This window comes from Mytilus galloprovincialis, chromosome 9 (genome assembly GCF_965363235.1).
Source record: "Mytilus galloprovincialis chromosome 9, xbMytGall1.hap1.1, whole genome shotgun sequence".
Taxonomy (NCBI): Eukaryota; Metazoa; Mollusca; class Bivalvia; order Mytilida; family Mytilidae; genus Mytilus; species Mytilus galloprovincialis.
In genome coordinates, this window is record NC_134846.1 from 88,971,137 (window position 1) to 88,993,549 (window position 22,413).

General features: G+C 32.4%; 1 protein-coding gene across 3 annotated transcripts in view; it reads right to left on the minus strand.

The window, feature by feature from the left end:
* Positions 1–22,413, minus strand: part of LOC143046300 (spermatogenesis-associated protein 20-like) — a 43,154-nt gene that overhangs the window by 2,390 nt on the left and 18,351 nt on the right. For 2 of the 3 annotated variants that reach the window (XM_076219398.1, XM_076219400.1), the window contains 11 exons: positions 19,033–19,179; positions 18,141–18,339; positions 17,630–17,760; positions 17,037–17,141; positions 15,678–15,752; positions 14,894–15,103; positions 14,214–14,406; positions 8,750–8,915; positions 4,600–4,808; positions 3,362–3,561; positions 1,603–2,716 (listed from right to left, as the gene is read on the minus strand). In XM_076219398.1, coding sequence (XP_076075513.1) covers positions 2,468–2,716; positions 3,362–3,561; positions 4,600–4,808; positions 8,750–8,915; positions 14,214–14,406; positions 14,894–15,103; positions 15,678–15,752; positions 17,037–17,141; positions 17,630–17,760; positions 18,141–18,339; positions 19,033–19,179 — 1,884 coding nt within the window. In that variant the 3' untranslated portion in view covers positions 1,603–2,467. Of the gene's footprint in view, positions 1–1,602; positions 2,717–3,361; positions 3,562–4,599; positions 4,809–8,749; positions 8,916–14,213; positions 14,407–14,893; positions 15,104–15,677; positions 15,753–17,036; positions 17,142–17,629; positions 17,761–18,140; positions 18,340–19,032; positions 19,180–22,413 lie in introns of those variants that run through there. The other variant, XM_076219399.1, reaches the window with a different exon arrangement.

Genomic DNA, 22,413 nt, shown 5'->3' on the forward strand with positions numbered 1-22,413 from the left:
TGAATTTACAAACATCAAGATGCTTTCCATTATCCAATGTTGACATTTAATCTCTCAGGCAAATTTTTTTTTTTCATTTTGATATATTAAAATCAAGTTATATTTGCATCTATAGCATAATCAATCGATCATACTCATATTTGAATGTTGAACTAAGTAAATATTATTTTGGAATACGATTTCAATTCATCACATAAATACTTTAATTGTATCAGGATTACTTTTATATATCTTTACAATGAATATGTACTGCTGATAATGTTAAATGATGTGTTTTATGTATGCTATATATACAGCAGTTAGCTGATATGATATTATTATCTTAAAATTGTTTTTTGAAAAAGTTTTTTTTTATTATCTTATAGAATCTAGAAACAATTTGTTTATAAGATTGTTTGTTTAAAAACATAATAAAAAAATCTTCTACTACTGGATTTATATAAAATTGAATGGACAACCTTGTGACCTTTAACAAGCCATTTAAAACCAAATGAAGGTTTGCTGAACTGGTCATTTTAAACCCAGTGATTATTCATTGAACTGATACAAAGCAATCCATTTGTGTAAATTGATAATAAACAGACAACTTAATTACAATGCTAATACAACATGGCTTTATTGATGAAAGACATCACAAATCTGATGGATTGCTCTAAATAAGGGCTTTCGAGATAGAACTATCAAAGTGTGATATTAGTCTCTTAAGGTATTGGCATTGTCTTGTATTTAAATAAAGTCATTTGATTATGGTTTGTCTACTAAAGAGTTGTCTTAAATCAACCCGTACTTTTCTCTGATACAGACACACAGTCGCCTTATAATCTTGTAAAAGTTCAAATTGATGAATATAGCCGCATATGGATAAATTGTTTTGTATTATAATATCCACTGGTTGGTTGGGCAATCTAATACGAACCTAAGCACTTCGTTTCTTTTTTTATAAACAAACATGAAGATTGTTAGTAATTGCTAGTGTAAAACATGTCACTAAGAGGAGGACGATAACCCATTTCACTTTCACCATTCTTAGTAAAAGTCATAATTCGCATACAGAGAACTTAAACTAGACCTCAGTCTTGAAATTCTGAACGTAATGCCTGCAACTCTACGGCCTTTTATTGAATCAATATCTTCCGCAGAGTCTATTCTTGGAATCATGTCTATATAACTTTGCATTCGAACTTGTCATATGATTAGCTTAGGAGCTGAACATGATTTGCAAATATAATAAGTGGAAAACTTTTTCTTTTCTTTTGTATTACTACATTCTACAATCATTGTGCTCATACCTAACAACCACATTCTCGTTATGTTGTACATTCCGCTCCCACTATTGCTACATTCCTATTTACTATAAACATTCCTAACATTGTATTGCTATGTATTCCTCATATTTTATTGCTAATATTGCTAATTCTGTGCCAGTATGCATATAACACAAGTACTGACTGTGAAGCAAATATTCATTAACTATGCAAGGGTGGTAGTGTAAATTTTTAACAGTGGGTAGGCAGGTAACATATTAGCTATTTTGTGTTGGCTATACACAAATACATTACAAAATGTACTAATCATCACTGCAGGAAGACGTTTTCAAGACAATTGTTTTCAGATTATATTTTATTCAATGCCTTAAGTAACAAAAAGAGAAAATATTTTATATAAAAAAATCTTATATAATTGATAAATACTTTATATTATGAATGTACAACACTCATCCTGTAGAAAATAAATTATAAAGTAAAAACAATATCTCAGTTTAAATGTTTTCACAATAATCAAACTGAATTCAAATGTTTTCTGGTAAACAAGCTCTGATATATTGCATATGTAATTCTGTAGTTGTTAGTTTCCATCTTTAATATTAAAATCAGACAATAAGTTTTCTCTATAGAAATATTCTCCATTTTATTATGCTAGAGGTTGTTTTGCAGCTTTAGTTGCCTAACAATCAGTCACAATTGTTATCAATCAAGAAAAAAAGTTAAATCACAAAAATACTGAACTCCAAGGAAATTCAAAACAGAAAGTCCCTAATCAATTGGCAACACATCAAACTAATGAACAACAACTGTCATATTCCTCCCTTAGTACAGGCATGTTCTTATATATATATAAATATATAGAAAATGGTGGATTAAATCTGGTTTTATAGCTAGATCAACCTCTCACTCATGAAAGTCATATAAAATTCCATTATATTGACAATTATCTGTGAACAAAACAAACAGACATGATAGGTAAAAATGTCAAATATAGGGTTACAGCATTCAACAATGTGATATTATCTTAAAACCAATTCATATGAATCAAATATGGTGTGGATGTCTTTGACCAGTCATAAATAAAACTTATGATAGCAAACCACAAGGTGAAACAATAGTAAGACTCCTCTGATTACCTCTTTAAGGGCAGGGATACAGTATTACATCAATATGGTTAATAAGATACATGTATTAAATCTCAATCAGCTGATTAGTTTAGACAGTTGCTCTGGTGACGTCACTGGTAAAGAACAAGTATAATTTTCACATACATACGCTGTAGCTTTACCATCTTTTTTACTTAGTGTTTGTAAAATGTCTAATTTTGATTTTAGAAAACTATCATTTTGTCCATCACTTTTTATCATTACTTTGTTAGGAATAAACTGACTGTTCAAACAGTCAATCAAGGCTGTCAGGTCTTCAGAACCAGGATCACCAACAAGTATTATCTGAAATATTTAGAAAATCAAAATTAAATCTTCTATCAAGAAAAACCCAAGTCTAAACTTAATTTTCTTATAAATTCAAGTTCATATTGTATAAAAATCAAAATTAAGATTTCTAACTAGTAATATATGAATATCTATAATAAAATATCAAATAAAAAATGTGAATTTATAACCATTACCTAACACTATCTGATTTATTATAAAAACAAATAATATATCTGTAAATAAATAAATCTCTCCTTTGTTTAGCTTATATATACTGTTCTGACTTGTTTTTCATATGTGCTGCTGAAATATCAGGTACCCTACTCTTCTTTTTCTATATTTAGATTTCATGGACAACTAATCAGTGAAACATGTCAACCAATAAAAGATGCAGTTTTTTAAGTGTTGTTGATAATTTAGGAGTATTAAAATGTTTTTATTTGACAACCCTGCATACCATCTGGTATCCACTTAAAGGAACTCTACCAGCACAAAACAAAGGAGGCGTTGGATCAGCAGCTCTTTATTTATTTCAAGGACAGATAAAAAGGTTTGGCAAATATCAGAAGCATGAGAGAAATTCACAATATATACCAATTAAAAATAGTAAAACTACATTTTCATTTCACAACCATTCCTGTTCACAAAAGACGAACTAACCTGTTTTGTTGTTGACAGAGAAAACAACAGTCCAGAAACCATCTGTGGTACAGCAAGAGGAATTTTCATCAAACGTTCATTAAACACAGTCAATATCTTATTAGCTTTCTCTCCATATTCTGGTTTATCAATGAAGTTTGAAAGTCTGAGTAAGTTACTAACAGCTACTGAGTTGGAACAAGGCTCGGCTCCATCTTGATCTGTATGAATATGCAATTGAAATTCAATTTAGTTAAATTCAATTTATAATAATAGTAATTACCCCCCAGTCCTAACTTGTAGAGTGTGTTATATATTAAAACAACCCCCTCGTCTTTCTGTTTCTTCCTTCCTAGCTGCCATAACGCTCAGCTTCTGTTTAAAGGAATGATTTGATATTTGATAGGAACTTTCTAATGTTTTGTTGTATCCTGTATGCTATTTTCAGGTCTGTTAGGCAGTAACTTTCTGTTTCACCGACAATTTTGTGCACTTGCAACTTTTTTGTTTTAGAAGTCATTTTTAATTTACTTTATTTCTGGGGTTGCAGTTTCATTTGACTTTTGCCCTACATCTCTTTTCATTCATATCTCATTGTAAATAATAACATTGTTTATCCTGTATGTATCTTGTTTGGTTGCTGTCTAATTGATTTATCCCTCATAACTCCATTCCTTTATACAAAGATCCTGCATTATTAAACAGTAAAGCCAATATAAACATAAGATGTGCTAAAGACTTGTCATCTGAAAGCGAAATCAGTAAAAAGATGATCTCTTGATAGTTCAATATTAACAAAACATTTATTTGTTTTAAGCATACTGCCTTATTAAGAGTATAAACTTGTAATGTGTGTTACTAGACTAATGACATACCTTCTTTAAGTCTAACTTGTAATGTGTGTTACTAGACTAATGACATACCTTCTTTAAGTCTAACTTGTAATGTGTGTTACTAGACCAATGACATACCTTCTTTAAGTCTAACTTGTAATGTGTGTTACTAGACCAATGACATACCTTCTTTAAGTCTAACTTGTAATGTGTGTTACTAGACCAATGACATACCTTCTTTAAGTCTAACTTGTAATGTGTGTTACTAGACCAATGACATACCTTCTTTAAGTCTAACTTGTAATGTGTGTTACTAGACCAATGACATACCTTCTTTAAGTCTAACTTGTAATGTGTGTTACTAGACCAATGACATACCTTCTTTAAGTCTAACTTGTAATGTGTGTTACTAGACCAATGACATACCTTCTTTAAGTCTGAGTACAAGAGAGGAATCATTGCCAACACTGTTAAAGTATCCTCCATCTTCTGTATCCCAGAATAACTCATCCTGTTTCTGTTGTAGCGACTCTGCCCAGGATATCCACTTGTCATCAAAACTGGCTTCATATAAATCCAACAGTCCTCGGATCATAAATGTGTAGTCATCTACAAAACCTTCTATTACTGTCTGTCTGGAAAAAGGGAGAGTTTTTTGTTAGGGTGTATTGGATTATAAAGGTGTAGTTATCTACCAAACCTTCTATTACTGTCTTTCTGAAAAAAGGGGGGGTTGTTAGTTTTAGTGTATAGGATAATAAAGGTGTAGTTATCTACCAATCCTTGTATCACTGTCTGTTTGTAAAAAAGGGGGGTTGTGAGTAAGGGTGTGTAGTTGTATGCAAACTGTGAATGTGTGAATATGTCAATAATCAAGGCATCTTCAATGATTTTATCTAAGCAAACTGCATGAATATCAACACATGTACATTTTCACATTAAACATTGTCTTTACAACAGCTTTATTTAAAACAGCTGACAGGGGCGGATCCAGCCATTTCAAAAAGGGAGGGTTCCCAACCCAGGACAAAGGGGGGGTTCCAACTATATGTCCCCATTCAAATGCATTGATCGTCCAAAAAAAAGGGGGTTCCAACCCCCGGAACCCTCCCCCTGGATCCGCCACTGCAGCATGTGTTACAAAATCTGTTTTGATTGAAGTGGAAATATAAGTGTTTGAAAACAATATACATGTCCCTGCAAATTGGTTAAAATGACTAACTAAATTAGTAGATTTGAATTTTATATTTACATATACAAAACATGTAGATTTTTTTATGTAAAATTAATAATATTGGTTAAAATCTCGTCTAGATTCGCTTTCTAAATTTAACATCTTCATTGCTTAAATCACTTTTTCCTGAATCATTGATCTATTTTCAATTCTACAAAATGGTTTAAATTATATCACCATTGCTATTATTTAGAACTAGAGGCTCTAAAGATCTTGTGTAGCTCACCTTGGTCTATGTGAATATTAAACAAAGGAAGCAGATGGATTCATGACAAAATTGTGTTTTGGTGATGGTGATGTGTTTGTACATCTTACTTTACTGAAATTCTTGCTGCTTATCTCTATCTATAATGAACTTGGTCCAGTAGTTTCAGTTGAAAATGTTAGTAAAAATTTACAAATTTTATGAAAGTTGTTAAAAATTGACTATAAAGGAAAACAACTCCTTAGGGGGTCAATTGACCATTTTGGTCATGTTGACTTATTTTTAGGTCTTACTTTGCTGTACATTTTTGCTGTTTACAGTTTATCTCTATCTATAATATTCAAGATAAATAGAAATAACAAAAAACGGCAAAATTTGCTTAAAATTACCAAGTCAGGAGCAGCAACCCAACAACCGGTTGTCCGATCCATCTGAAAATTTAAGGGCAGATAAATCTTCACCTGATAAACAATTAAACGCAGTCAGATTTGCTCTAAATGCTTTGGTTTTTGAGTTATATGCCAGAAACTGCATTTTACCCCTATGTTCTATGTTTAGCCGTGGCAGACATCTTGGTTGGATGGCCGGGTCAACGGACATATTTTTTAAACTAGATACCCCAAAGATGATTGTGGCCCAGTTTGGATTAATTTGGCCCAGTGGTTTCAGAGGAGAAGATTTTTGTAAAAGATTACTAAGATTTACGGAAAATGGTTAAAAATTGACTATAAAGGGCAATAACTCCTTAAGGGGTCAACTGACCATTTCGTTCCTGCTGACTTATTTGTAAATCTTACTGTGCTGAACATTATTTCTGTTTACAGTGTATCTCTATCTATAATAATATTCAAGATAATAGCCAAAAAACAGTATAATTTCCTTAAAATTGCCAATTCAGGGGCAGCAACCCAACAAACGGTTGTCTGATTCGTCTGAAAATTTCAGGGCAGATAGATCTTTACCTGATAAACAATTTTACCCCATGTCAGATTTGCTCTGAATGCTTTGTTTTCAGAGTTATAAGCCAAAATCTACATTTTACTCCTATGTTCTATTTTTAGCCATGGTGGCCATCTTGGTTGGTTGGCCGGGTCACGCCACACATTTTTTAAACTAGATACCCCAATGATGATTGTGGCCAAGTTTGCTTTAATTTGGCCCAGTAGTTTCAGAGGAGAAGATTTTTGTAAAGGCTAACGACGGACGACGATGACGACGACGGACGACGATGACGACGACGGACGACGGACGCCAAGTGATGAGAAAAGCTCACTTGGCCCTTTGGACCAGGTGAGCTAAAAAAAACTCTGCATGAACTAAAGACAACTTGACACAGACATATTAACATAAGACCAATAAAAGTAGTAATGGGAATACTCAATCATCAGAATAACATTTGTTCTTCCATGACTAGATCTTAAATCTACCTTGTATACATATACTAACCCTTGGACAACATCCTTCCCTTCTGTGTAACAGCTACGTAATAAGACATTATTATCTACTTTGTATAAGTATACTAACCCTTGAACAACATCCTTCCCTTCTGTGTAACAGCTAAGTAATAAGACATTATCATCTACTTTGTATAAGTATACTAACCCTTGGACAACATCCTTCCTTCTGTGTAACAGCTACGTAATAAGACATTATTATCTACTTTGTATAAGTATACTAACCCTTGGACAACATCCTTCCTTCGGTGTAACAGCTACGTAATAAGACATTATTATCTGCTTTGTATAAGTATACTAACCCTTGGACAACATCCTTCCCTTCTGTGTAACAGCTACGTAATAAGACATTATTATCTACTTTGTATAAGTATACTAACCCTTGGACAACATCCTTCCCTTCTGTGTAACAGCTACATAATAAGACATTATTATCTACTTTGTATAAGTATACTAACCCTTGGACAACATCCTTCCCTTCTGTGTAACAGCTACGTAATAAGACATTATTATCTACTTTGTACAAGTATACTAACCCTTGGACAACTACGTAATAAGACATTATTATCTACTTTGTATAAGTATACTAACCCTTGGACAACATCCTTCCCTTCTGTGTAACAGCTACGTATTAAGACATTATCATCTACTTTGTACAAGTATACTAACCCTTGGACAACATCCTTCCCTTCTGTGTAACAGCTACGTAATAAGACATTATTATCTGCTTTGTATAAGTATACTAACCCTTGGACAACATCCTTCCCTTCTGTGTAACAGCTACGTAATAAGACATTATCATCTACTTTGTATAAGTATACTAACCCTTGGACAACATCCTTCCCTTCTGTGTAACAGCTACGTAATAAGACATTATTATCTACTTTGTATAAGTATACTAACCCTTGGACAACATCCTTCCCTTCTGTGTAACAGCTACGTAATAAGACATTATTATCTACTTTGTATAAGTATACTAACCCTTGGACAACATCCTTCCCTTCTGAGTAACAGCTACGTAATAAGACATGATCATCTACTTTGTATAAGTATACTAACCCTTGGACAACATCCTTCCCTTCTGTGTAACAGCTACGTAATAAGACATTATTATCTACTTTGTATAAGTATACTAACCCTTGGACAACATCCTTCCCTTCTGTGTAACAGCTACGTAATAAGACATTATCATCTACTTTGTATAAGTATACTAACCCTTGGACAACATCCTTCCCTTCTGTGTAACAGCTACGTAATAAGACATTATTATCTACTTTGTATAAGTATACTAACCCTTGGACAACATCCTTCCCTTCTGAGTAACAGCTACGTAATAAGACATGATCATCTACTTTGTATAAGTATACTAACCCTTGGACAACATCCTTCCCTTCTGTGTAACAGCTACGTAATAAGACATTATCATCTACTTTGTATAAGTATACTAACCCTTGGACAACATCCTTCCCTTCTGTGTAACAGCTACGTAATAAGACATTATCATCTACTTTGTATAAGTATACTAACCCTTGGACAACATCCTTCCCTTCTGAGTAACAGCTACGTAATAAGACATTATTATCTACTTTGTATAAGTATACTAACCCTTGGACAACATCCTTCCCTTCTGTGTAACAGCTACGTAATAAGACATTATTATCTACTTTGTATAAGTATACTAACCCCTGGACAACATCCTTCCCTTCTGTGTAACAGCTACGTAATAAGACATTATCATCTACTTTGTATAAGTATTTCTGTATAAAAGAGGCAGCATTTTCTGCTTTGGCCACAAAATCTTTGTTAGGCAACACAGACCCTGCCTTTGCTAAACCAGAGATCACTAATCCTAGAAAATAAATTCTGAACAATGTTGATTTTGCTTAGAAAATAATGTGTACATTTTCTTTCTTATCACTGTATTCTTTAGTTAAATCAAAGCGCTGTAAGCGCTGAAGGCAGTTAACCAAAAACCAAGGCAACCGTAATTATGAAAACTGTGACAATGTTGCCTCAACATTAAACATTCATATATAGAACATTCATGTTTATCTAATGATTTATTTATTAAGTCATAATTTATATGTTGTCAAGGTTTCAAAAGCAATGCATATATCAATGTCTATTTTTTTATGGTGAGTCTGCAGTGGTACAAGTTCCCAATGATTGCAGTTGTTCTACTTGGTAGTTAACCTTGGTTTTATTTGACTGCTAGAAGTTCAATTGGACTTAGTATGAACATGTAATAGTATGAATGGACTGGTTTCCCTGGAAAGAAAACTGAGTTTGTGTTCTATAGTACAAAATTTATGAGACACGAATCAGACAAATGTTCACTACAACAGGGATCAAAGGTGAGGTCTGAGGTCTGACTGACCTGCCCATAGTAAATGTAAATGATTTGTTATTTTGTCCCATACATATGAATATATATAATTTAGGGGTGGGGATCTCAACGGTTTTCAAGTTCTCAAACAGGTAGGGGTAGGCAGAGGATTTAGGGGGCAGGGGCCCGCCCTCCCTCCTTTTGGGAAAAAAATTGGTTGCTTATATAGGGAATTACTGGAGCGGGCCCCACTTAGGTCGGTCAGTGGGCCCCACTTATTTCTGGATCCACTGGGGTAGGGTGACCCTAGGGACTTCCCATACATTTCATTTTATTTGTTATATTGTCCCATACATGAGTATATATGGTTTAGGGGTAAGGATCTTGACCATTTCCACGTTCTCAAACAGGAGGGTGAACAGTGACCTCAGGGACTCCCCCTATCTTTTATTTGAATTGTTATATTGTCCCGTACATGAATATATATGGTTTAAAAGGGGTGGGGATCTCATTGGTTTCTAAGTTCTCAAACAGGAGGGGTAGGGTGACCTTAGGGACTCCACCTATATTTCATTTAATTAGTTATATTGGCCCATACATGAATATATATTGTTTTGGTGTGGGGATCTCGACCGTTTCCAAGTTCTCAAACAGGAGGGTTGGGGTGACCACAGGGACTTCCCCTATATTTCATTTGATTTGTTATATTGTCCCATACATGAGTATATATGGTTTAGGGGTAAGGATCTTGACCATTTCCAAGTTCTCAAACAGGAGGGTAAACAGTGACCTCAGGGACTCCCCCTATCTTTCATTTGAATTGTTATATTGTCCCGTACATGAATATATATGGTTAAGGGGTGGCGATCTCAACGGGTTTCAAATTCTCAAACAAGAGGGGGTGGGGTGACCCAAGGGACTCCCCCTATATTTCATCTGATTTGTTATATTGTCCCATACATGAATATATATGGTTTAGGAGTGGGGATCTTGACCAATTTTAAATTCTAAAAACAGGAGGAGTGGGGTGACCCCCAGGGGCGGATTTAGGCGGGGGCGTGGCGGGCGTGCGCCCCCCCCCCTAAAATTTGCAAAGCATAGGTTGTCCTCAGCTCAATAAAGTATCTGAACAGACTACGAATATTAATCTCTTCGCATTGCATCTGTTTTAACATTCAAAGAAGTATATAAAACAGTAAGTTTAACAGAATCAACGTGATTACTAATAAACTGACCTAAGGTTTATTTATAAGTTCTATAAATATATTATACTTCATCGTGGTACTGCGTTTGGTGAAAAATATCATAGGCTTATAGCAGTTAAGTAAAACAATGTGACATGGTAGTTGCGGATTTTATAAACAATTGCTTTGATAAGTTCAAAAACAACCCTACCTCACTTTCCCACGAAGTAGGCGAAAGTGCCTTACCCGCGCTTGGGCCCGTTATTTCAATATGGCACGGCCAAGAAAACAGTCCTGTTTAAATTCTTTCTTAATGAAAGATAAGAATACTGGTTCAAGCGAAAGGTTCGTTTATTAATTCGTATCATTGTTTAATATCTCTGTATGATATCAATATTCTATTGTTTCTCACTTTCAACCTGTAAAGTTTGCCTTGCCGAAGCATGCATAAACGGGGAAGGCCCCCAACCCGTACTACCGTATTACATAGGATCCCACGAAAATAAACATATCTTCGCAAGGACCTCATTCTGATTTTAATGGTTTGCGGTAGAAATGTATATAAAAAGTTTGACACGACCTCCGGAAATAGAAGAAAAGAAAAATTAAGAAAAGACAATATAAAATTGCTGGCAAAAGTAGAAATTCTTGTTTTCAAAATCTTATATTGGTCGGTGAGCTATCATTGAGTCAATGAATAGAAGCTCGCAGATTTCTTGTTAATTATAGTGATTACAAATTGTCAGGGGTGGATTTATGCGGGTTTAGCTTGAAACTTAAATTTCTCGCTAATTTTACCACAAAATATTTATTTCTCGCCACGCTTGGCAAGATATCTACATTGCACCCTCTCTAGAAGAATATTTCAATAATTTCGATAATAATACCTCCAAAAAAAAAGAAAATCCTGGATCTGCCCCTCATATGGTTTAGGGGTGGGGAGCTCAACCGTTTCCAAGTTATCAAACAGGAGGGGGTAGAGTGGCCCAAAGAATGTCACCTATATCAGGGGCAGATCCAGGATTTTCGGTTAGGGGGGGCGCAAACATAAATTACCGCCGATCGAAGCGAGGCAAATTTTTTTTGGAGGTATTATTATCGAAATTATTGAAATATTCTTCTAGAGAGGGTGCAATGTAGATATCTTGCCAAGCGTGGCGAGAAATAAATATTTTGTGGTAAAATTAGCGAGAAATTTAAGTTTCAAGCTAAACCCGCATAAATCCACCCCTGACAATTTGTAATCACTATAATTAACAAGAAATCTGCGAGCTTCTATTCATTGACTCAATGATAGCTCACCGACCAATATAAGATTTTGAAAACAAGAATTTCTACTTTTGCCAGCAATTTTTAATTGTCTTTTCTTAATTTTTCTTTTCTTCTATTTCCGGAGGTCGTGTCAAACTTTTTATATACATTTCTACCGCAAACCATTAAAATCAGAATGAGGTCCTTGCGAAGATATGTTTATTTTCGTGGGATCCTATGTAATACGGTAGTACGGGTTGGGGGCCTTCCCCGTTTATGCATGCTTCGGCAAGGCAAACTTTACAGGTTGAAAGTGAGAAACAATAGAATATTGATATCATACAGAGATATTAAACAATGATACGAATTAATAAACGAACCTTTCGCTTGAACCAGTATTCCTATCTTTCATTAAGAAAGAATTTAAACAGGACTGTTTTCTTGGCCGTGCCATAATGAAATAACCAACCTAACCGCGGGTAAGGCACTTTCGCCTACTTCGTGGGAAAGTGAGGTAGGGTTGTTTTTGAACTTATCAAAGCAATTGTTTATAAAATCCGCAACTACCATGTCACATTGTTTTACTTAACTGCTATAAGCCTATGATATTTTTCACCAAACGCAGTACCGCGATGAAGTATAATATATTTATAGAACTTATAAATAAACCTTAGGTCAGTTTATTAGTAATCACGTTGATTCTGTTAAACTTACTGTTTTATATACTTCTTTGAATGTTAAAACAGATGCAATGCGACGAGATTAATATTCGTAGTCTGTTCAGATACTTTATTGAGCTGAGGACAACCTATGCTTTGCAAATTTTAGGGGGGGCACACGCCCGCCACGCCCCCGCCTAAATCCGCCCCTGTATATATCATATGATTTACTTACATTAAGGTATATATAATATAGTTGCATTATTTGTGAAAATAAAGAAAGAAACTTTCAGCTACTTTAATTGACCCTTCAAAATTGAGAAAAACAAATAACCCTTCGAAATTGCAGTAGTATGTTTACACTTTAAAAGCATCTCGCATGCATTATCATCATTTATCATTTATAAAGAAAATTTAGACTGTGACCATGAACACGTATATTGTTAGATATACTGTTCCAAGCTGTCACTTTGTATTGGATTTTTAAATTAAAATTTGTCAAAAAGTAATTTTGAGTTTCTGAATAAAATATTTTTCTGCTTTTTCTTTCTTTTACATATATCTTTTGGTTTACAATTCTAGTGTTTATATTCATTTACCATGCATAGATGTATTTTTTCACCTGCTTGGATTTATTTTGTAAATGATCGCCAAACCCGGAATTACCCTTATCCGCTTCCGGAATCGGATCCGATATTGTAAAATTTTGTCTTCACGGCCGCCATTGTTATGTGTTTACAATGTTGTTTTTGTCAATCAGATACGATTTTACTCGAATTTATACAATATTTGTCGGCGATATTCTGTATAAAGCTAGCGCTTGAACAAAATGAATATCGCTGTCACGACTAATAATGATAAAAATAAGTTTTTAGCTCGTTTAATTGGAGACTTTGGTGAACATGGTGGAAGGTGACTACGTCGTAGCTAGAAACCAACTATCCTATTCGAAATTCCGCTTGCAAAAGTGGAAGGTCGCGGACCTCGGACCACCGCTAATTTGCACACCTGCCTCCAAATTGAAAAGCTACGAAAATTTCTTTTTCTAATTTGAAATTGCCGCCAACAGCATGAACAGTTGAACTTATTATATAATAGACTACCGACGTAGTTGTACTACGTATGGATGACAAACAATATTCCTACGACTTTTGTCATTTGGGAAATCTAAACTACTTGTCTTAAGAGATTTTCGGCGATTAAATATTTCATACAATTGTTCTTTGACATCTTTGCTAAAAGCACAAGTCATAATGAACTACACAAGGATTCTTAATAAGCACTACTTCCTATGTGTAACTTTAAAACTTTTGGATAAATCGACGATCATTTAAGGTTTTTCTGGTCATATTTTTTGTAATCCAGAATAAAAAGTATTAAAAAAGTGTTCAATTAGTTATATATAACATAGTAGCGAGCTAGATAATAACAATGGCAAGTATTTCAGCATTTATTGGGTAGAACACAAATCTAGGGTGCTCGCATAATGCAGCTTAACTGCATAAAAACCATGGTACAGGTTCAAATTTGGTAAAAATAAACCAATTTTACATAAATCTCCTTCTTTACATAATACGTTGTGACTTCAATCAGGTTTGAGCAAATCTAAACTGCTTTTTTAATTAAACTACTGAAAAATCCTGCACAGTTTAGCTTCTACCAATCTGAACAAGCATGTAAAAGATATATATTACACATTACATATATCATGTATAAATCAAACATACCATTCCATGCAGATAAGATCTTAGTATCAAGATGTGGTTTTGGTCGCTTCAGTCTGTTTTCATATAAAATTTGACGACACTGCTCTAATATCTGCTTGGTCTTATCAACTCCAATGGTAAACTTATCTGCAGTTTGTCCTACGGAACCTTTAACAATCAAAACATTCTGGTTCTTTAGTTCATCATGAGGATCCTGAAATAAACATGGAGATTGTCAAGTCCGAAATATTACAATATCTGAAAAATAATAAATCAAATGGTGGCCATTCTTTCATGACTTGATTTAATGATGAGAATAGTAAATAAATAAAAGAGAAAAAATAGAACAGCTAGTGCAAAAGATACAAAAACCAATTTTGCAATATACAATCATCTACATAACTAATCATGTATATCTTTTCCTCTCATTATATCATATGAATAAGTACAATTGCGATCAAATATAAATTATTTTTGATTAAGCATACAGAATACAAAAATGGCTGATAATGTGATGGACTGACAGACGGCAAAACAGTATAAAAAATATTTATCAAGCCTTGCTAATTTGTAGTGATTTGTAATATATGGTAAAAATATAACTACATGGCACTCCGCTACTTTGTAGTGATTTGTAGCATTATATATAAATATATATGTTTGTGTGTGTTATTAATTTATTAGTATTCAGAGGACTATATCTGCATTGGATCAACATTTCCATCCTCTTTTATATCATAATGAAAACAAAATATATCGGCCATTTTAGTGTCTGGTTTATCTTCTACTGGTTCTGTAAGAAGAGACTGTATCTCCTCGTAGGTCCAAACACAGAAGGCACCTTCTTTTTTCTCTGAAGCGCCATCTATTGGATAGGAATCAGCATCTTCTGCACTATAAAAGCCACCTTCCTGTAAAGAAAATATCTGTTACTACAACAGAAGCACTCTCCTACTGCAAAATAGGAGGAAAAATATATTTCCAAAGATAGTATTCCAATTGTAGTTCTATAAAATTGAAATTGTGGCAAAGATAAACATGCATTTATCCATCTGATGTCTTAAAATTGGAAAATTTTTGTTTCAATTTATATGTTTTCAAATGCAGTTTAGTCATAAAGTTTTATTAAATAGACAGTTTTCAATTATGATTTTATGAATAAACTGCCCTGGTTGACCTGGGGTCATTCAGGGGCAAATAGTCATAGGACATTATGACACAGAGATATTTGCTATGAGATTTATATTTTTTCAGAAAAAAACACAAATTGGAAAAGCATGTATTGCTCCACATTTTGTCAAGAAAAAGCATTTTATTACTTTCTTTAAAGTATGTGATTGCTCATTGTTGAAGGATGAACCATGGTACATGCTTACTTATGTCCAGGTCATTTGGACTCTGGGGGATAGTTGTCTTATTGGCAATCATTCCATATCTCCTTATATCTACAGGAGACTTTGAATTGAAACCTGATTTTAAACTTACAGCACTCTGTAAATCTCTAGTCACGTATTCCACTATATCTCTGGTAACATCAGCAAACATTTCATCTTTCGTTATCTGTAATCAAAATTCATCTTTCTGTTTTAAATTACAAAAGCATTCAAATTAGAAAGATCTCCTTAATAAAGTTTTTAACAGATTTATCTGTGATTCAAATATAACTAAAATAAGTGGTTCTAATAGTAGTCTGCATCTTGGTCATGTTGATTACATAAAGAAACAAATTCAATGGTTGGGTAGTGAAAAATTATAAGTTTAAGCATAAATGTTAAATTCCAGGATAAAACAAATATGTATACCTTGTACGAATATCAAATGTATTTGTTCTAGCTTCAAGAGAAAAGCTTGACCAGCCTTGCTTTTTCTCAAGCTTGACCAGCCTTGCTTTTTCTCAAGCCTCTCATATATCTCTATTTCTAAAGCTTGTACAAATAAATTTTATATTTTCTTGCAAATGTACAATTTATTGTCTGTACAACTTTACTTTTCAACATAAAAACCTCAAAGTCAATATGAAACATTACTATTTAAGAAGCAAATTACTCAAAGTAAATGGAAATAAAATCTGACCCAGACATATCACCAACCTCACAATCAATGAACTGATATTTATAGGTTTGACCTAAACTTATTACATCATCATCTGGTTTGGTGGTGAAAAAAAAATAACAACATTATACAATTATAGCCTTTGTATGAGGTCGATACAAGGATATATTGACCTGAAAGAAGTATATTGACTGAGGACGAAGTCCGAGGTCGATATACTTCTTTGGATCGATATATCCTGTATTGACCTCATACATAGGCTATAATTGTTATACATGTATTATTAATTTTCGACTATATTTGTATCAAAATCGTCATTTGATTTTGTTGGAATTTTATAGATATCATATTGTCTCCTTGACAATATTAACAACATATTAGTTGTTATTTCATTTACTTTTTTGGTTTTGTCTTATGAATTTGAAGATTTTTTTTCTTTAAATAATAGATCATAGATATTTTTTTTATAAAACTTTTAGCAATATCATGAAATTCATTATATGAAGTCACAAAGTATATGGGTTTTTAGATATTCTAAAAATAACCGTGTAATATGCTTTTTGCTATCCGCAGTTTTCTACGTATCTACCTTCGCAAATATAGTTTAACATGTGACTATCCCTGAACGAATCAAATCAGTTGAAATATATGAATTAATAATATTAGTTTCTATCATGCAAATACACCAAACAATCTGATAAATCAACTATTGACATTACAATATTAATATAAAGACAACCTGATAATAGGTATTTAACAAATGATTTTTTTCTCTTTTTCCAGTATAAATACCTGATAAGCTGTGGCATAAGCCACCAACAACTGTCCTTGATCATATAACATTTTCTCAAAGTGTGGCACATGCCACATCTTGTCTGTAGAGTATCTATGAAAGCCCTATCAATAAACTCATCATCAATATGGCAAAATAAAGATATAATGATTTGTTTATATTACCTCTACTAAAAGTTTTTAAAGAAAAAAACAGTTTTAAGAGCCTGAATAATATGTTTCAACTACATACCTTTTTCATATTTTTTTTGTGTAAAAATATAATCATGGTAACAGGAATTACATTTAACCTTAATAATAGACTTAACTTTTTTATTATCATATCATTTGTACAGCCATTTTGACACACTTTTAACTTTTCTTGGTGATTTACATTGTGAACAAAGAAAACTTGTTAAAAACATGATCATTATTTGCACCATTACATGTATTTGTATATTAAGAATGAGTAAATTTTTGTCATTCAAATTCTGTGAAACATTTGTTTTTTTTTCTCTGTATATAGAAACTTGAGTTCAAAACTATTAATGCCATCAGGAAAATATTATCAGGGAAAATTTTGCAAGTAGTTTCTGCTTTAAAAACAAACTTACTTTTGAAACATGATCATTAATTCCACCTCTAGCCATAAACCTGAGTGTCTGCAGACTCATCTCTAATGCCGTCTTACCGACATCACTGGTAGGTTCTGTGGCATACAAATGGAACAGGAAGTTAAAATTCACTGAAAATAATACACACTCAGTATTAATAATTAGTTAAGAAATATATGTCTTATTATTAGCAATTTGATTTATATCAAAGAGGTGATCATGGTTAATACAACTGTTCTTATTCATTAGCAATCTTTATGCAAGTTACCTAATAAATACCAGCTCTTGCCAGACAAGCATTAACTCAGCTTTGATTAAAACCGTGTTCCTGAAAGTTCACAACTCTCTGTTTTACGGTTGTCAAAAAAGAAGGAAAGAAGATGCCAAGCAGGCAAACAAAGAAAGACAGAAAAGACTATAATGACCAAAGAAAAAAACAAACTAATCTATGAATCCTATGATATGTCAGACATACTCAATCATTTTAGGACATTTTTTTAAGTATATATACCTGGCTGGGGAAATTTAGGCGCTTTACCGAACCCTCCTAATTCTTCATCATATGACGTGTGTAACATGTCATAACATTTAGAGACACTTTCTCTGCCAGGACATCCTAAGTCAGCTTGCCCTGCTAACAAAGTACCATTCATCAATGCATCTAATATAGCTGTTCCTTGGTGATCTATCAGCTCTCTCTTCTCCTCCCACTAACAAAAATATACCATCAATTAGAAACTGAAACTGCAGAATTATCTTCCCTTGAAAGAGTTAAACTTTTTGTTGGCTTGTTTGATACCTTATGAATACTTTTCATTAAAACATTAATAAATTAAAAATGCAGGTTAATATGCATGTGTATTCAATACAAAATTGTTTTTCATTGTAGTGCATATCATTATAACATGTATTTTGGGGATGAACCTCATTAAAAAAAACTTCACTAAACACACTGAATGCAGAACTTTGAATATTTTTCATTACACACAATAACTTTAGAATTTTACAATTCTATTATTGTGATTTATATGATTATATACATGATATATACTGTCAGGATAGAAATTTTCTAATTCATTTATTATTGTGATTGTTGAAAATTGAACAAAATTGCAGGAATATTATTGTGATTTTTAGAAATGGTGCATACCTTAATTACTCTCAAACTTTACAATGCATTTTTTTTGTTGCAACATTTTACATTAATTTTATCAAAACATTGCAAAAGTTTTGAATTTTACGTTGGTAGAGCTGTTTTTGTCAGTAATTTCTAAATCTTACACAAAACAACCATACTGAATTTTTATTTTAAATCAGTAATTAATGATCTTGTTGATTACGTAGTGAAACAAAAATAATATGTTTTCTAACAAACATATACATGATATATGAAACATGGTTACCTGCTGTGCAATCTTTTTCAGAATACTCTTAAACCCTGGTCTGCCATAATATCTATCATCAGGAGGGAAGTATGTTCCTCCAACAATAGGCTTCAAGTCTGGTGTCAACCAAACACTCATGGGCCATCCTCCACTTCCATGTGTGGCCTATAACAGACATAATTATAATGTTATCAAACATTGATAGTTCAACCTCCTGTAATGAGTGTTCCTGATGGAGGTAAACATGGTAAATCCAGAAAAGCACTTCAGACGCATGAAATTAATAATGTGTTGTTTTATTTTTTTAATTGTATTTAGTCCATTACCCAAACAAATATTGTTCAAGTTATTTTAATACAGTATTTATATATTATAGGATTAAACACATTTTTTCTAGAGGTTATTGATGTGTAAACCGGGGCGATTAACTCACAAACTGAATAAAAGTCCAAAGGACTTTTATGTTAAGTTTGTGAGTAAGAGACCCGGTTTACACATCAATAACCTCTAGAAAAAATGTGTTTAATCCTTATAATTCTTCAGCCAAACATACGCCATTATTAATTTACATCATTTGTTTGACGGCTACTTTATTTACCATCAGAAGCACAATGGCATGTCGTAACTAAGGAGTACGCCGCCATCTTGACTTTCTAAAACCATAAATGTCTGATAAATGCAACAGAATCTAAAATGAAATAGTACCTACCTCAAAAAATTCATTTTAATTAGATATTATCCGTATTTGAAGCGTACACGTACCGAAATAATCTTTCCCTTGAAAATTTTCATTTGTGTGACGTCGTCTTTTGCCATGACGTAAATTCGCCAAATCCTTCGTGACATTTCACGGAATTTTATGAAAATTTTATTTTTATACATTTTCGAAGCTTTAGGGCATTTCTTTTTTTCTTTTTTTTTTTGGTTACATATTCATTAGAATAGAATAAACTGTTATGCAATTGTTTTATAATCTCAATTTGCTGAAAATCCCAGTATCCTTCCCGCAAGAATATGTATCGCGCATGAATAGATTACGAAAGTAGTTTCGGAAACATGGTTTATCGAAGTGTAAACCAAGAGAAAAATTCTAATTGACCAATCCAATTCAAGTATTTATAGATATGCAAATGATATAAGAATTATAAAGAGTTACTTGTACAAGTGTCATGTATACTTTATCAACATTAATAAGTTAATATCCACAGAAACAGGCCCAAGAACACAGTTATTTCCTAGTGCATTTCTATTAGACAATAAATGAAATTTTAAAAAATTGCACCTGCGCTTTCTCATTAAAATTTTAACAGTGTGTTGTACTACTTTTGGGACAAATTATATCAAAATTATAGAAATATTCATCATCTCTTACTCAAAAATATTGACAATTTTATGTTAAGGGGGTCTTTTTTTTTTTTTTTTTAATGTAACAATATCTTTATTGCATATTTGCTGTAACAATTTACTAAGTGTACAGCTTTAACTTAGTATCCCTCATGTCAGCTTACCTAATAGTTAAGGGAAGCACTATTTGGCAAGATATTATTTCTTCATAATATTAGTATTCATAACATAAGTCATTTCACAAATTATATTTAATAAAATATTGTGATTACACATACATTATATTTGTTTCTTTTTCTCTTTTTCTTAGTATTAAATTTTTCCAGAATCAAAACTGTTATCGGTATGATCCGTGTTTCCATTAATATTGGGCACAATATGTGTTGTTTTTCACACATGTGCGTTATCGGGTATAGTTTTAATGTGTGTCGTCTAAATATAATTATTATCCATTGGATTTAAGGACTATATATGGTGAGTTTACTATTCAAGTTTTCTTTAGTTATATACTGATCTATTTTTTTGTACAAATGTATATGTAATGCACAAGTAATTAAAGTTTGACATGTTTAAATTGGAACACTCATCCGAAATGATACATTTTTTCCCCACATCAATCAATAAACGTGCGGATACATTTATACCGTAACACACAGTGCCGTAACAATTCTTTTTATCTTTAGTAAATACACATTTTAAAATATAAAGAATGCCGTATAATTTACATGTGGTGACTCATGCTTGGCTGAACATGCTTACAAACATTGAACATGCATGGTTGAACTTGATCATAACTATTGCCATATTTGGCTTGTGTACAAGAAACAATTTTTGTACACAATGTTGTGTGCTTCATACAAAGCTTAGTCCTGATTCAATTGAATCTTTGCAATGAATCTATTTGATTTTATGAGTATCTGATTAGTTTTTTTGTTATTAAAATTGTTTATTTCAATAATATCTGAAATTTCTTTCTGGAAAATTTTTAAAATGTTTACTTTTTTTGTCTTCTTTTCTGAGACAAAATGTGATTTGTATATTGAGAAAGATATTATAGTTAATATTAAGGGGGTCTTGAAATCTTTGACAGCTTTCAAAATGCTAATTTTTCAGCTGGACCAAATCACTACTTTACTTTAAAATTCATGACCCAATTTTTTTCATAGTGTAATTCCATCCCCTACTTGCTATTTGAGGCATAAAACATAAAGAAATAAAATTTAGAAGGGATAGTAAAAATATTTGCAAGTAACACACTGTCCATACTAGGACTATATTTATGGACAAGGAAAATCAAAGGACAATATAACTGTGTTCCCAAGCTAACATTGTATAGTTATTACAGTAAAGTCGTAGACACATGTCTTGTCCGTAGACATGTCTTTTTATCAATATTGCTTGGCTTTATGGGTCTTAATTAGTCCTATGTGTTGTTTAAACTTAGAAATATCTTATTTTTAATAAATAAATGGTAATTTAAGTGTTCTCAATTTTTGTAAAATTACTTTACAGGAGTGGATTTTAAAAAGTGTCAGATTATCAGTCATAAAAAGCATACCTTATTTTACTTCAATATTGTTTATTCCAGTTGCTGCACACCTTAAAAGATTAACTAAATCAAATGAAGAAAAAGTATTTCTCTCTCTCTAACTTTATCCTTTGCATTTCAGTATTAACAGCAGATGAGGAAGTGTCTAAGGACAAGACACTTGTACATAACAAGTATTAAATTCAATTATTTGTCTGCTATGGAACTTAAATCTTATTTATAGGTGATGAAAGTTATCTATTCAAATAAAAACTCAGTATTTTCAACATAAATATAGTCACAATTAATTCTAACAGATTTTTTTTAAAACTGAAATTGTCTTGTCCGTAAACATTACCACAATATATTTGTATCCAATTTCCTTGAGTTCAGCCTAATTTGATAGGTAAAATGTATGTTATTTTTTCAAGAGAACACATTCAACTATGTCAAAATTGAGTTTTAATAATAGTTTGATTGTTTTAAACAGTCAGATATATGGATTTCAGTTAAAAGAATGTGTCTTC